General features: G+C 42.3%; 1 protein-coding gene across 1 annotated transcript in view; it reads right to left on the bottom strand.

Annotated features, from left to right (window-relative positions):
• MAOB (monoamine oxidase B) overlaps positions 1-16,451 on the bottom strand; it is a 110,964-nt gene that overhangs the window by 6,861 nt on the left and 87,652 nt on the right. The window contains exons 6-12 of the mRNA XM_082865300.1: positions 15,737-15,878; positions 14,375-14,524; positions 12,999-13,158; positions 7,099-7,195; positions 6,014-6,067; positions 3,987-4,044; positions 1,108-1,205 (exon numbers count right to left, since the gene is read on the bottom strand). Of these exons, the coding sequence (XP_082721426.1) occupies positions 1,108-1,205; positions 3,987-4,044; positions 6,014-6,067; positions 7,099-7,195; positions 12,999-13,158; positions 14,375-14,524; positions 15,737-15,878 (759 nt within the window). The remainder of the gene's footprint in view (positions 1-1,107; positions 1,206-3,986; positions 4,045-6,013; positions 6,068-7,098; positions 7,196-12,998; positions 13,159-14,374; positions 14,525-15,736; positions 15,879-16,451) is intronic.

Consider the following 16,451-nt stretch of genomic DNA (forward strand, 5'->3'; position numbering starts at 1 on the left):
GTGGCCTCTCCCGTTGCGGAGCACAGGCTCCGGACGCACAGGCCCAGCGGCCATGGCTCACGGGCCCAGCCGCTCTGCGGCACGTGGGATCTTCCCAGACCGGGACACGAGCCCGTGTCCCCTGCATCGGCAGGCGGACTCTCAACCGCTGCGCCACCAGGGAAGCCCACAAGCAGGTTTTAATCCTTCTTTGACTGGTTTTCACAAACAGATTGATTAGCCATTTACATTTACTAATACCCTTTTTTTGTTGCATACTCAGCCTTTTACTCATCACTCTACATTTCCTATTTTGTTTAGATTGAGCTCTTGGCATTAAATGATTACTTCGTTTAGTATTACTTCGATGGTCATAATAATTACTACTATATTACTAATTCATACCTGGTTGTTGTCATGGAATACAATGAACTAAACACCAATGAGTCATACCTGGCTGCACAACACTGTAAATGCTAAAAGCCATTGAATTATACACTTCGAATGGGTGAATTGTATGGTATGTGAATTATATCTCAATGAAGATGTGAAAAATAACTTATGCTCCTGTTAACATACTGATTCTTGTCTACTGTATGCCATCTTGCGCTTTCTCATACACCTGCTAAGGAAAGTGAGGTCCAGAGAGGAGAAGTGACCCGTCCAGGATGACAAAGTTGGTTATTGGTAGGATCAGGGGGTGGAACCCAAGTCCCTTTACCCCCAGTCTAGAACACAATTTGCTTTTATAATGCTGTACCCATGTTGGCACCTATACAGTGCCCATTGAGGAAGTTCTACTGAGCCCTAAACTCAGTATAAGGACACTTCTTCTGACAATATAAGTGAACCCTCTATCTAAATTCCTATTCTTACGCTGCCACCTTCTTTGGTTCTATTGATTGGGATTGCTCCTTCAGAGGAATTAAGAGTCAAGGGCACCACCATGATGCAGAATTATAATGACTTCATTAGTGAGATTCACGAGATCCAAAGGAAACTGGGGATTTGGGGATTTTTTTTCCAGCATTTACAAGGAACAGCGGAGAAGAGCTCCACGAACCTTCTTAGAGTTATGGACTCAGATTCAGGGAGTTTCAGTTAGAACTGAGCCCACTTTTACTCTACCTTCCATACTGAGTCAGGATCCCTGGGGGGAAGTAGGTCGTGTAGCAGCCCCCGGAGTACTGCTCCTCACACCAGTTCTTCTCTTCATAGTGCACCGGCTGCAAGGCAGAGTGACAAAAACTCAAAGGAGACTCAAAGGAAGCAATCTAGTCTCGAATAAATCAAACACAGTCCAGTAGGCTTCCTATTGGACAACCAGTATCTGTCTGAAATAGAGCCTTATTATCCCGATGTTTTTAGAGATAGGACTTTGGGCAGGTAAATGTCCTTGGTAATTGACTTGGTAACAGACTTCTTGGTAATAGACTTGGTAATAGACTTCTAAGAAATTCTGACTTAGAAAGTTTTCTCACTTGGTTCATTCATGTCCCAGGTACTGTTCGTAAGCTGCAATTGTCTAGCTCTATGTTTAAATTGGCCTTACGTGTTGAGAAGTTTTTAGTGCCTAATGGTTTCAAGACAAGTTTAAAAAGGGATTTATGCTTACTGGAGTAAGGAGGTTGAAAAAAGTAGAAAAGCATGCCTGTTAAGGAAAAAGAATGACCAGATTCATGTTTTTCATGCAAGTCAACTTCGTTGAGAGAAGCTAGAACAGACAGATTAATGTTTTCATGGGACGTAGGCACTTCTGTTGATGGCGATGCAGGCAGCTATCGGTCTGAAAAATATGTTTTTGCCATGAACAGGCAAAACATTAGCTGAAATTTTGCAAAGTTCAAGCTCTTTACTACAATAACTAAACATGTGTTATCATTAGGTATTATTATTATTATTATTTTGCGGTGCGCGGGCCTCTCACTGCTGTGGCCTCTCCCGCTGCGGAGCACAGGCTCCAGATGTGCAGGCTCAGCGGCCATGGCTCACGGGCCCAGCCGCTCCGCGGCATGTGGGATCCTCCCGGACCGCGGCACGAACCCGCGTCCCCTGCATCGGCAGGCGGACTCTCAACCACTGCGCCATCAGGGAAGCCCAGGTATTATTTTGAAAAGATAAAATCAACACGGCAAGTCTTAAGAGAAAAATGTGAGCATAAAAATAGATTTGGAAAAGATGTTTTGTTTTAAAAATTTGCAGTCACACATGGGACTTCGGATAGTCATTTGTAACGAATCCTATTTACAAAGCACGAGGCCCTGTCTGAGGGGTGTAAGTTGCTCTGATGCCTCAGGCCCGGCGCTCTTCCATCTCATGAGCATCCTTCTCTGGCTGTCTCCAGTCAGCTGATCAGAAGAAAGGTTGGACTTCATCTTTCACCTTTCCTTGCTCCCAGGACAGACACCAAAGCAAGTGCCCATCTCTGTGCCAAGAGCAAACAACAGCATGACCAACTCGTTTTTTTTTTTTTTTGGCCACGCCTTGTGGCTTGTGAGATCTTAGTTCCCCTACCAGGGATCGAACCCAGCCCCTCAGCAGTGAGAGCTCGGAGTCCTAACCACTGGACAGCCAGGAATTCCCAGGACCACCTCATTTTTATCACCAGCAATTAATCATCCACATTCTTCTTAGGAAAATAGACTTTCCCATATTAAAAATGATCAACTTTTTGGGAAATTGAGCACAACTTCTTTCCCCTCCCACTGGGGTTTTCCCTGAACAACCATCTCACAGGTTGTCGGAGAATCCTCAGTTCTGCACTGTCTCAGCCTGAGGGTGTCTCAGAACGTAACTTCAAAAAAGCTTGAGTCTCTACCAGGGAGAAATATCTTGAACCGAATATTTAAACAGAAAGACCAGTCAATTTTAGCAGCTGTGGTAGGATTAATTTTTAATGTGTATATACTTTGGGTCTTGCCACCTCACTCATATTACACTTGCGCCCAGAGGCTATGCTTATATTTAAACTTGTTAAATGGTGTGTGAAAGCAAAAAAATGAAACAAAACACATTCTTCATTATTATTACGTTTCTCTCCAAACCAGTCAATTCGTCATTCTTGTTCATTTACTGCGGAGGAATCCCCCAAACCTTCATGAGCGTGTGTTTCACCTATAACAAGTAACTCTTGCTTTAAAAGGATGAACCAAAATGACAAATTCAAAAGCCACAACAACTTGACTAGGAGGAGGAAAGCCACTGCAAAGCTGAGCAAAGTAAGTGTCTGAGGGATAAGATGAAGCCATGTAGCTGTTCAACTAGGTCAAGGCGTGCACTGCAGAGATCTGGATTTAAGAGGCTTAACAAGTTAAACATTCTTAGCCCCTTTATTAGATTTTCTCATGCTTTAACTGCTCATTTGTACATCCTTTTCCATTGTCTTCAAGTGCTGCACAGATAACTGGATTTAATAATAGCTTTCAAAAGGTGACGTAATCCGTGTCAAAACATTAAAAACCCAGCAGTTGTGAATGGAACGAGAATGTCAGTTCATTGTTTTAAATATTGATGAAGGAGGTCGTTATGGCTAATGGTTATGGGCCCTTTGGGCCCTTTGACTATCACCAAATGCCCCTACCGCACTGCCTCCCTACCCATCCCATCCCACCTTTAACCACCCAGTGGGGAGGGGAACTACTTTGAATTTGAAGATCACAGCTTACTCAGGCTACCTGCCAAGATGTCTAGGAAACTCAGCTGACAGGGCTCACCTTGAGCCAATCAGCATGTCTTCCCTGCTACAGGAAGAGCTCTGAACTCAGGGACAAGGGTAGCACCACCTAAAACACATCAGTGTTGCAAGGTGCCTAAGCTGCCACTAGCACAGCCAGGGCCCATACTCTCTGGGACAACTCATAAGTTTACCAACTCTGGTGCAGACTCCTCCGAGAATAGATCAGGGAAAACATGAGCTCTAGAGCCCTTCTTGCACAAGCCCATCCCTGCTAGCCCCCTGACAACAAAGCAAGATCTCTCTCCCTTAGGGAAGGGTTGGGAAGCCTTACGTGCAAAGCTTCTTGTGAGCCCAGAACTTTTGCGTAGAGGTCACAAAGTTTCTTCAACCTATGGGAAGAGAGGGGGAAAAATAAGTGAAAATGAGAAAGGAAGAAAAAGTCAAAGATGTACCTATGATTCCCATCATTCAAAAAGATTCTGAGCTATTGCTTCCACTTGACATTTCATTGTAATTTTTCAAAACAAGGCACCTTGTTCTAGTTCCAATATCTTAAATCTGTGAGGTCACAAATAGTTTTTAAAGAAAAGAAAGTGATGCACTGCCTGCCTCACTGGGGGCACACAGCAATTTGTTCATTCATTCAAGAAAACGTTGTGTACCTGCTGTCAATTTCCTAAGCACTGGAGACTCTGGGAGGACTGAGACATGATTCTTGCTCACCTTCCTTTCTCTCTCCATCCCACTAAGAGGAAATGGGCAAAGTGGAGCAGGAAAAGCTTCGAATTCTGCTTCTGCCTCTTCCATGCTATGAGGTCTTGAACAGGTTACTTAAACTCTCTGACCTTTAGTTTCATCAACAAACTCACCTGATTTTTTTCACTAATGATGGTAAAACAATGTGGTCTCAGGACCAGCAACAGCAGCTGCATCACCCGGGAACTTGTTAGAAATGCAGATTCTCAGACCTCATCCTTGACCTTCTAATTCAGAAACAGCAGTGGCAGCAACTGTGTTTTCATAAACCTTCCAGGTGATTATGTTTGAGAACCACTGATATAGAGCATATGAAGTTCCCAGCTCAATAACTGGTACATACGTAATAAATGCTCAATAAATGGTAGCTCTTAAGAAATTTAGTCTTATGGGGGAATTGGATGTAAGCCAAAAGTTATAATTAGTTAAGGTATGAGATTAGACTTATTTCCATTCTGATTTTTATAGAATAGTATTGTTAAAGGGGATCTTACAGGTGATTTAGAGTTAGGCCAATGATTTCAAAAGTATTATTATTATTTTATTATTTTTAAGTGTATTTTTTAAATTATTTATTTACTTTTGGCTGCATTGGGTCTTTGTTGCTGTGCGCGGGCTTTCTCTAGTTGCGTCGAGCGGGGGCTACACTTTGTTGCTGTGCGTAGGCTTCTCATTGCGGTGGCTTCTTTTGTTGTGGAGCACGAGCTCTAGGTGCGCGGGCTTCAGTAGTTGTGGCGCGCGGGCTTCGGTTGTGGCTCACGGGTCCAGCCACTCCGCGGCATGTGGGATCTTCCCGGACCGGGGCACGAACCCGCGTCCCCTGCATCGGCAGGCGGACTCTCAACCACTGCGCCACCAGGGGAGCCCGGGACATTTTTTTAGTGAGTGGGTCAGTCAGACTTCCATAGCCCTGGCCAAGCACAGTGATGGCAATAGTCATAAAGCAGCATGCTAATGGTGCGGGGGGAGGGTGCAGGGTTGTGAGGGATAGGAATGTGCTATAACGTAATTCAGGGGCTCTTAGTTGGTAAATATGTTATCAGTGGTGGTGTGGGGATAAATAATTGGTAGTGGTGAATACTAATTGCTGAAAGAAATTGCCACCTCCAGAGAAACTAGTCCTTCTGTACTTATGATATGTAATAGTTATGCATCCTTCATGCAGGAGGTACTGCAGACTGCCCTGCAATGCGGTCATTTGTCTACCTGGTTATCTCCTCCCCAAGTAAAATTTCAGCTCCTGGGCTATATCCATTTTTGTATCCTCCATAGCTCCTTGCATGGTATCTTATGTATGATAAACTCAATAAATATTATTTTGAATGCTTGGTTCTTCAGTTATCAGCACTGTGCCTTTATACAAGACCCTCATAATGAACATAACAGACATGTTGTGTTGGGAATACACATAGTATTAAGCAGTCTTTAAGTTTAAAAGTTAAGCAAAGTTGAAAGTGGGTAGAAAGAAGAAAAGAAGTAGGAAAGAAAGGGAGATGGAGTACAGAGGTGGGCAGGAAGGGAGAGAGGGGCAGAGGAAATAAGGGAGGAGTGAGGGAGGGAGAGAGAGGGAGGGAAGAGAGAAGGGGTACTTTTTTCCCCTACCTTTCCTCTTTGGTAAGACGGGTCAGTTTTCTGGCTTTGTGGGCAAGAATAAATCTAAAACGTACAAACAAGAAAAAGGAGGGGAAATCAATGGCTGCTTTCATCCTGGCCTCATTTCTATAGCTACACATGTGCCTAGTGTACAAGTTAAAAGTGAACCAGAAGAAACAAATCATACACTATCTAATTTTATGTTCCATGTTTTACTATTTCCTGGTTACATTCCTGACACTAAAAGGCGCCTTCTAGTTTTAGGGATTCAAGGGACTCAAAACAGATGACTGGCCATAATTTTTGCCTGGGATAATACCATGACTGACCCATCTCCCACTGCATAGCTGGTGCTCAACAGGAATATGCCCTGGGCCTCAAATATCTACCTTAGATGTGTCTGAGACTTTCCATTTTCATCCAGCCCTTCCTCTTTGGTTCTATCTTCAAGATGGTATCTCCCTAGTGCCCAGCCTTTTAGAATCCGCCTCCATTTCTAGCCCTACGATTGCCTTCAACTTACCAGCTAGCTTTGATCTCCCTGTTTTGACCCTTGGCTCTCTGAAATAAACTCATACGGATCCTGAAACCCATCTCAATTTTGGCTTCTCCAGGTAACCACCGCCCATGACATCCCCATCTGTGCTGCTTTTCCCGCCAAGCTGAGAACTGGGCTGGTCTTCGTTCCTCTCTAGTGGGACCTGGAAAATCTCAGCATCCCATGTAAATACCATAGATGCCTCCACAGCCTCCACAAGAAGCCCTCTTAGTGAAACACCCTAAGTCAAATCTTCATATCATGTTTTCACAAAAGATAGCTTACCAGAATATATCAACCCCTAGTATTAAACATGAAGCAGAAAACTAGTTTAACAAATTTTCAAATGTTATTGGTATTCTAATTCCTTTCTAAATATTAATTTGTTTGAAGACATTATTTTTTAAAAAGCAATAAGATTTTTCCAACTGCTGAATTTGGAGAAGAGTGACGTTGGGTAAAAAATTATTGAACAAAGTTTGGGGCACATTTATTAACAGTATAGGAATACGTTGTCAACGTGGAAGATTATCACACCACCATAAGCATGCCTTACCCTATTATGGCGGCATAGCTGCCATCAGGTTTGGTATCATCCAACGTGTAGGCAACTGGAGCTTCCTCTCCTTCAATAATCATGCTTCCACAGTAATCTTGGAGAAGAGCAAAATGGAAAAAGGCATTCATCACCCTATCAAGCTACCCTTAGCAGTTACGACGAAGCACACGTTTTTCAACCTGAGAAGCCCAAAGGCTGAAAATAAGATATTATACCCTAAATATACAAAGTCCAACCAAGCTGATGTCAAAAGGAAGGCTAAGGAGCCAACATTTGGTGAAAAACTCAAACGGTTAGCCCCTCTCTGCAAAGCAGCAACGTGGTATCATGAATTAATCCAGGCCAACATTTAATGAAATCTTGTTTTCCTTGCTGTTAATACGTGTGCCCCTCTTTCCTCTTTCACAGGAAATCAGATAAAACCAAAGATGTGTTAAAGAAACGCTAGTCTATTACTGTAAAGTAGAAGGGACTGAACATTCACCTTTTATGAGGAGCCACTTATTCGATGCTAACTAGTTCTTGATTATCTAGAGACAGGGCAGAGAGGACCCAGATGACTAAAATGCACAGAGTCCCTCCACTTTTCCACCCTCCTCCTTAAAAGGGAGGGGATATATGTATACACATAGCTGATTCACTTTGTTGTACAGCAGACACTAACACACCATTGTAAAGCAACTATACGCCAATAAAAATAAATAAATAAAAAGAAAAAAGATATCTTTGCTGGATATAGAAAAGATAATAAGAAAATAAAATGCACAGAGTCCCAAACCCTCATTTCAAACAGGACCTCCGGAACAACTTGGAAAACAATTTCAGCTCATTCTGCACAAAAGTGCTTCTCTCATTCCCCTCCTGAACAAAATATATGTAATTTCAACAAAAGAATACAACAGAGCAATGGTGAAAATGTCAGGGCAGAATTTGAAATGTTATAACAAGATCCGATTACAGTGTACCACTCCTCCTGCTTCATCATTTACTTGCAAATTGAGGTTGTTCGAACAAAATTATGGTGGAAGACCTGGGAACTAATGTATAGAAAATCCAATGAGTGGGTTTCAAAATGAGGAAGAAAGAACAGAGAAATAACTTGGAGGGTATGCACTGTCCCGACCTGTGTGGGAGCAGACACACCTGTAGGCCTTTTTACCTGCACTTGCTTCTCTCTCTCTCTCCCCGCATGACTCTCCCCACTTTGCATCTATAGTCCTAGTCAGTCACTGGATTGAGGGGTACTTGCATGCCCCTCAGGTGTACTGGGGCTAAAAAAACATTGAGAAAAACTGAAACAGGGGAAGGAGAAATGTTTAAAGTTTGTCGAAGAATTTAAGAAGATTTAAGAATACAACAGAAATAGTTAAGGAATCACCTTGTTATAAGGAGACAAGAAAGAGGACAGGATGTGATAAGAGAAAAGAGCAAGGGCTCACGGGTCACTTGGGGTTCTGCTGGACTGGACAGAGGGATCATGCAGGACACCAGGCTGGCTGGGGTGGAGGCCCTGCTTTCTGGGTGGAGGGGCTCCTTGGACACGTCCTTCACAGCACAAAGTTGGTCTCTGCACCATGCATGTGCACTGGGCAGAAGTGAAGGAACAAGGGGCAGAGGGAAGAGTCCTGTTCATGCCAGAACAAACCACGTGGCATCAGCAGCAGTTCTATCATTTGTAGGTAGAAAGCTCAGGAGCTCTGCCCATGCACATGGGACTTCCAGTTAGCCTGGTTCAGCCTCACTCTTAAAAAGCAAGGGCCATTCAAGGACATCTAGACATTGAACAAAATTCTTTAACAAAAGAAGCAAAGACAAAAGCAGAAGCAAACTAACAAACAAAAAGGAACTCTCAGGAAGAAAAGACAAAGAGTAGAAGAAATTTCCCCCAAAGTGGCAAGTAACATTCTCAAGGAGAAAAAAGAAGATATTGTACCTATGGGAGGTAACAAAGAGGACTATTCAGAATAAAATAATTCAGGAGAAGCTTTTTGAGTGTGAAGTGTGGAAGGAGGAGTTCTGAAAAGACGATCACATTCATCTGGAAGAATAACTGACATTTACCAAGGACAAAATTACAGGAAAAATAATGAAGAGAGAATATCCTACCAGATGTCAAACATATTATAAAGCTACGGGGATTAAAATAGTACAGTGCTGCCAAAGGATTAGAGAATATAAATCTGTGTTCTCCAAAGTGGGGTGTGCACACCCAGACTGCACATCTGGATAGTGGAGAAAGATATTAGAGATTCTTATTTTTCAATTCCAGCTTTTCAAAAATGACTACTCTTGTATATTTTATAAGAAAAACAATACACTTTTTTCCAGTGGTCCATGTACATAATTTAGGAATAAATATATTCAGTGGTAGTTGATGTTTAATTTTTTAAATATAGGGCTATAAAAAATATTTGGAGCCCAGTGACAAAAATCAGTGGAAAAGAATTGTTGGTCCAGAAAAGCCGAATGTAGATATATTTCATAGGAGAATGAAACCATCATAAAAAAATTTTAAAAAACTGGTACACTGGGAGAAAATATTTGCAACACATACAGAAAAAAATTAATAAGCACAGGATAAATAGATAATTTACAAAATGATTTCACACAGCCCTGAAGCCTTATTCATGATGAAACTTACAAATTATAGATAAATGGGACGTTTTCCCCTACTGATTGGCAGTAAGTTAAAAATATTAATTAGCTAGTCTACCCAAGTCAATTGACATTGTAATTGCACTTTTACAAATTTATCAAAAGGAAATGCTCCTATTCAAATCTTCAGAGCAATATGAAGGAAGCTGTTTATTGTAGCATAGTGTATAATAGCAAAAACTTGGAAACAATCGAAATGCCTATCATCAGCATACCTATCGGGCACATTTTGATAGAGCCATACAGTGAAATACTGTTTATTCAGTTGTTGAAATGAGGTAGATTTAAATGCACTGATGTGGAGAAATGTCTGTGGCATACCATTAATAGGAAAGAGCAAATTTCAGTATAATGTGTATTATGATTTTTTTAAAAAATGGTTTGGGGAAAGTATATAACATTTATTTAAAATTATATTTGCCTATAAATGTTATGCATATTCTTTAATACACATTTAAAGTATATATACATTTCAATATATGTGTACAATATATTGAAAATATTACCTGTGCCTACAATAAATCTCTAAGGATAAACAACTTACATTTTTAACAGTGGTTCCCCAAGGGGGCAGGGGCAATTGGAGAGGGACATTTTTCAAACACTTTTATTTTTTGAAAGTTTTATAGTGAATAAGTTCACTTCTGTAATTTTTTTTAAAAGCAGGTACTGCTTCTGTTATTTTAAACTTCAGTTGAAATCATTTAGATTTAAGGGAAAATAGAAATGGTGTAGATGAGCAAAAGCGAGGGATACTGAAAGATATAAGGCTTCGGCAAGAGCCTGCTCTCTCCAGGTAAGTGGGGATGGGAGGCAAAGCTAAGGTGGCTGTGATGCACCGCCTGCCCCTGCAGGGACCCAGGAGGGCAGGGTGTTGATGGTGAGGGTGGCTGAGCTTAGGATGATTTGGTGGGAGACCAGCAAAGAAGAGGGGGCCCCTCCTTGTAAACTCACAAAGATACTACACACTTAAGAAACTGGAAAGCATTTCCTGGGACAATCATTCTACAAGTCAGCAAGAACTGGCTAGGGCTACCTGTATCAAAAGGCAAAAAGTTACCTTCTCTTTAATAGTCCAAACCACGCTGCACTTATAAAACAAACAAACAGTAATCTTGACTGATTGATTGCTGAGTGCCTCATATGTGCCAGTCACTGTGCTAGGCTGTTTGGGGCTGCAAAAATCACCCCCTTTGAATCTGGTTAACTCATATTCCCTGTGCTTTTGTATTACTCATTAACCACAGTGCCTTTAGGGATGGCGTTGAAAGCCTGACGCAAAGCAAATAACTTCTTACAAAAGTTAACTTCCTCAGATTTCATTCCCTTATAGAATCCTTCAAAATATTGTTATTGAATTGCTTATCGATGTAACAGGAATGGTATTGGATGTGAGTCTTGGAGCCCTCCCCTGTGTTTCTATAATAGCCTAGGTAACACCAACAGTGTACTCAATACATTGTAATGCAATTATCAGTTTACAAGACTGGCTTCCTCCCAAGTCTGGATTTTCTGGGCAAGGAAACATGCCTTTGAATTCCCAATGCCTAGCACAGCGCCTGTCATACAATAGATGCTCAGTAGAGGTTGGCTGAGGAAACACATTCAATTTCTCAAAAGAAATTGAAAATGCTTTGAAGAGGCTCTCATGTCTACAATCATTTTTTAAAGTGTAACTCAAGGCTCATTACCAATAAGGACCGAGTCAGACCCACCCTCTTCTTGAGGATGAAGAACTTGGCTTTTCTCTGTTTCTTTTTTAAATTTATTTTATTGAAGTGTAGTTGATTTACAATGTTGGGTTAATTTCTGCCATACAGCACAGTGATTCAGTTATACATATATATCTATTCTTTTTCATATTCTTTCCCATTATGGTTTGTCACAGAATACTGAATACAGTTCCCTGTGCTATACAGTAGGACCTTGTTGTTTACTCATTCTATATATAATAGTTTGCATCTTGGGTTTTCTTTTTGATACTAGTACCTAACAATGAACTTGCCTGGCACACTGCAGACCTAAGATAAAGGTCTGCAGACATGAATGGAAAGCTAGAGATTTTCTCCATAAATAAAGGCATTCTGAGCCATTAAGAGAAAAAAAATCTCCATTCCACGGTCCTAAACCTTATCCACTCGCCAGCAACCAGCTGTCTAAAACGGGTGGCCTGGATCACGAGAGGAAGAAGCTTAGCACCAGCAAGCTCTCCATGGTGGGTCACTGAACCGTCCTTTGTGAAAGATAGATTACTTGTTCAACTGATGCACCAATCCAATAACAGTCCTAAACAGAATTTCCTGCAAAGGGGGAGAATCAGGAGGCTGCAATGTGGTGGCAAGGGGTAGATACAGGAAGAACCGCCCTAAGGTAAGAATATGAAACTTTCCCCCTTTGCCTCCAGCACATCCTTCCTCTCCCTTCTGCAATCTAGCTCCTCATTTCAGTCCATCCTTCCCTTTGCCCTCAGTCCCAGGTACTGACGGTTCTTACGTGGACTCCTCTCGGAAGAAAAGGAGCTGTGATGAGAGTCAATGTGATAAGACTCTAGCATTGTGCTGTCCAATATAGTAGCCATGCGTGGCATTTTTACATTGGAATTTAAAGCTATTAAAATGAAATAGCCATGCGTGGCTTTTTATATTTGACTTTAAAGCAATTGAAATGAAATAAAATTGAAAAATTCAGGTCCTCAGTCTCACTAGCTACATTTCAAGTGTTTGATACCCACACACGTGGCTAGTGGCTGCTGTCCTGGACAGAGCCGCTCTGGAACATTTCCATCGTTGCAGAATCTAGTATTTTAGTGGGCATCCCTGTAATGTTCTATCCAGTAGAGCCACACACTTATTGAATATATATGAATGCATAAATGAACTTAATTTCATATAGTAGAATCTTGACACTAGTGAGAAATTGCCTGGAAATTTTCAGAATCCCCACCTTTGTGAACGGCTTTATAAACTCATACTTTAAAAACCTGTATCAGAAAATGTTAATAACCTATTTTCACAAGATTTTGTGAAGGGATTAGTAAGCTTTATACTGAATTATGAAAAGAGTTGATCATATTCTAAGGGAACTTAATTGCATGAGTGTGTGCCAATGTACTTTACTCGATGGAACTGACCTTAGAACCTGGATGAATGTTTTACGTCCGAATTCTAAGAAAAACAGTTACACGCAAATGTGTGACTTTGCACCAAGTTTCTTGGACCTTTTAAGCAAAGAAAAGTACTCACCCTTATTCCTCCAGAAGGGCTCTTTATAATAAACTATGCACTTGATGACTGAACCCAAAGGCACACGAGTGATCAGCTGGTTTCTCATCATTGGCAGAGGGGGACTGAAATGAATCTTCATGCCCAGAACAGGAGGAATAGCGCTAATCACATACTTAGCCTGGAAGAAAAACGGGGTGGTTAAACATTGCTGGTGGGTTGTTTTTGCTCTTTTTCTAATGTTTCTCCCTCATTTACCCTCGTCCCCCACTCAATCTCTTCTTAAAAGAGAAACTAGAAGAATCAAACTTGTTAGAATCAAAATGAGCTCTTGTTGTTCCCTAGCTCAAAACCTCCAATGACTTCCCATCACACTTGGAGTCAAAGCTAAGTTCCTTACAGTCACTTTCAAGGTCATACATGAAAGGAACCCCTGTCACATCTGTGATCTCATCTTCTGTTACTCTTCCCCTCAATCCTCTTAATTCCACCATTTTGACTACCTTGCTGTTACTTCAACATGCCAGGCTTGCTCTTACCTCAGGGCCTTTGCACTGGCTGTTTCAGTCTACCTGGAAAACTATTCCCCAGAGAGCCACCTGGCTCAATCCCTCATCTCCTTGGGTTCTGTGCTCAAACATCACCTTCTGAGTGAGGCCTTCCTTGATGACCTATTTAAAATTGCATGACCAATCATCCCACCTCACCTTCTGGCACACCCTCTCCCCCTTCCCTGCTTGGTTTTTTCCACAGTACTCATTACTATTTGGCATAGTCTCTATTTTATATATCTGATTACAACTTTTCTCCTTTACTAGAATGTAAGCCACATGAAGGCAGACAATTTTATCTGTTTTGTTCACTGCTATGTTCCCAACTCCTAGAATAATGCCTGGCACATAGGAGGCACTTGATAGTTATCAAATAAATATTTTCTTTGATGTTCTAATTATGTAGGAGCCCAATACAGAGGGTTGATAATATGTGTTTTGTAAATCTCCACCCTCACCCCCAAATATTATGGTTCTGTTTTCCTTTCTTTCAGATAGAGGTAGCTTTTTTTTTTTTTTTTTTGGTGGTGGTACGTGGGCCTCTCACTGTTGTGGCTTCTCCCATTGCAGAGCACAGGCTCTGGACGCACAGGCTCAGCAGCCATGGCTCACGGGCCCAGCCACTCCGCGGCATGTGGGATCCTCCAGGACCGGGACACGAACCCGTGTCCCCTGCATCGGCAGGCGGACGCTCAACCACTGCGCCACCAGGGAAGCCCCAGAGGTAGCTTTTTTGCTTTTGGCAAAGGTATTGTCTACAAAGTCTAGAATACTCTTCGCTTTATTTAAGCTCTGGTTATCTATGGGACTCTGGTCTCTTCTCCCTGGTTTAAGGCTCTTGGTTACCTCATACACCTCGTGGTTTAGGGTCTCCACAAGGACATTTTCTCCTGTCTGGTCAATGTGGATCACAGGCCTCTCCAGCTTCACTCGGTCCCCAAGGAGGTCCATTATTCGCTCACTCACTTGACCAGATCCACCCACAAATTTCCTCTCCTGGAAAGAAAAAAGGACCCAAGAGGTGGGTAGGAAATATAGGAATGGATATAAATTGCTAAGTTGCTAGTTTTCCTCATATCTTTACTGTGTGAGGTATACAATTTCATGCTGCCGTTGGGGGTAGTGTCTTTCACCATTGTTTTCTAACCAATGATTGCTGGCTTTCAACAAAATTACACATTTTCGAGCCTTCCAGGCTATGTTCTGATGGACTCCCAGACTCCAAACTCAGCTGGACATCCTCAGCCTGACTCCCATGTCCCGCCTGCCTGGCCGAGACCCCTGCTCTGTGTCCTACCTGCATCCTTTGGCTGAGTTGCTGGGCCACCACTTGCCCGAGCACACCTAGGCCTGTTTCCTGTTTCCTTGTTACTCAGTCTCAGAATCTTGCTGGCCCACCCATCCCCAGGCCAGCCTACTCCCTGTTACAGTCTGTCTGTCTCACCCTGGGTCAGGTACCTGCTGTTTCTGTGGCCACCGAGGCCATTTCACCTCACCGCACCCACCTGCAAAAGCTTCCTAATGTCCTGCGTGACTGCGCCCACAGTTGAGCTGACTGTCTTCTCCTAAATTTTCAGTTCAGTTAATTTTTAAAAAGACTATTTCAAATAGGTCTAGAAAGAAGGTCACGGAGAAGGGGAAAGAGAAGGGAGGGGGAGAAGGAGAAGAAAGAGGGTGATGAGATGGAGGAGGGGACAGGAAGAGGAAGGGAAGGAAAGGAAAATGACTGTCGAGGAGATTAGCTAAGAACTCTAATCCATTTCCTACTGTGCCCAGCATAGCACATTATACAAGGCTGAGGCTCAGGAAATAGGCACTGAATGAATGAATGAATTCCATGTGGTGTGTGTGTTTTAAACTGAAAATACGTTTCTGACGTTTTCTGTTCAGCTTTCCAAGAAGCACTCAAGTTATGTTCATCAGCTGGTCTCTTACAAACTTACCAAATAATCATCGGATGTATATCCAAATGGAAAGTTGCAAAAGAACATAAAAAAAGGAGACAAGCCTAATTTTAAAATGACATTGGCCACTGGGCTGTCACACTGGGTACCTAACAACAGACTGTCACTTTGAGCTGCTATGATTAAGCTCTAAAAGCCACAAGCCTGCCTCCTGTTCCATCCTTTCATGACTGAAGGATGATGCCAATCTTTCACTTAGGCAGTGGTGGTTTTCTGTTTCAACGATCGGGGTATGAATGGGTACCTGCCCTCCATTGGTTGTTGAGATGATCCTGGCACTGCCCCCACACTGCTTCACATACCACAGGAACCAGAGAGCGGAGACCTCATGGGTCTCTGCGGTGACACACAGGTTCACAAAGAGAGTAGCAAGCTGCTTCGAAGATCTGCTCAGGGAGAAACAAGAGCAAAGCTGGCAAATGCAGGGGAGCATCTTCTTCATTCTCTGGAAATTATTCAAGCAGTAAACTTAACTTGGCTCTAAGTGGAGAACAATTCAGCAAGTTTCAGAAAATTGTCACTAGAACCTAATATTATAAAACATGACATCAGAGATTTGGGGAATAGGAGACATATTTTCCCCTTAATCAAAAGACCTAGCTCAGAATCAGCATGTATTCCATATGCTATGCTGTTACGACTGCTCTCCACACACTTGCTACTCTTCTAGGCATCCCCATCTCAGTAAAAGGCATCACCATTCACCCACTTGCTAAGGCCAACACTCCAGAAATCAACCTTCATTTCTCTCTTTCCATCCCTCTCCCACCATCCAATCCATCAGGAAGTCCTGTTGTCTCTCACCACATCACTCCACCTCCATTACCACCAAATTGGCATCATCTCTTGCCGGGATGATTAGAATTATTTCCTCCAGACTTGTCTCTCTCGTTCCACTTGTCCTCACTGAATATCTATGTACCACACTTGAAGCCCAAAGGTTTTTATTGCCCTCCCCT

Source organism: Leucopleurus acutus (genome assembly GCF_964270905.1).
Source record: "Leucopleurus acutus genome assembly, chromosome: X".
In the NCBI taxonomy this organism is placed as follows: domain Eukaryota; kingdom Metazoa; phylum Chordata; class Mammalia; order Artiodactyla; family Delphinidae; genus Leucopleurus; species Leucopleurus acutus.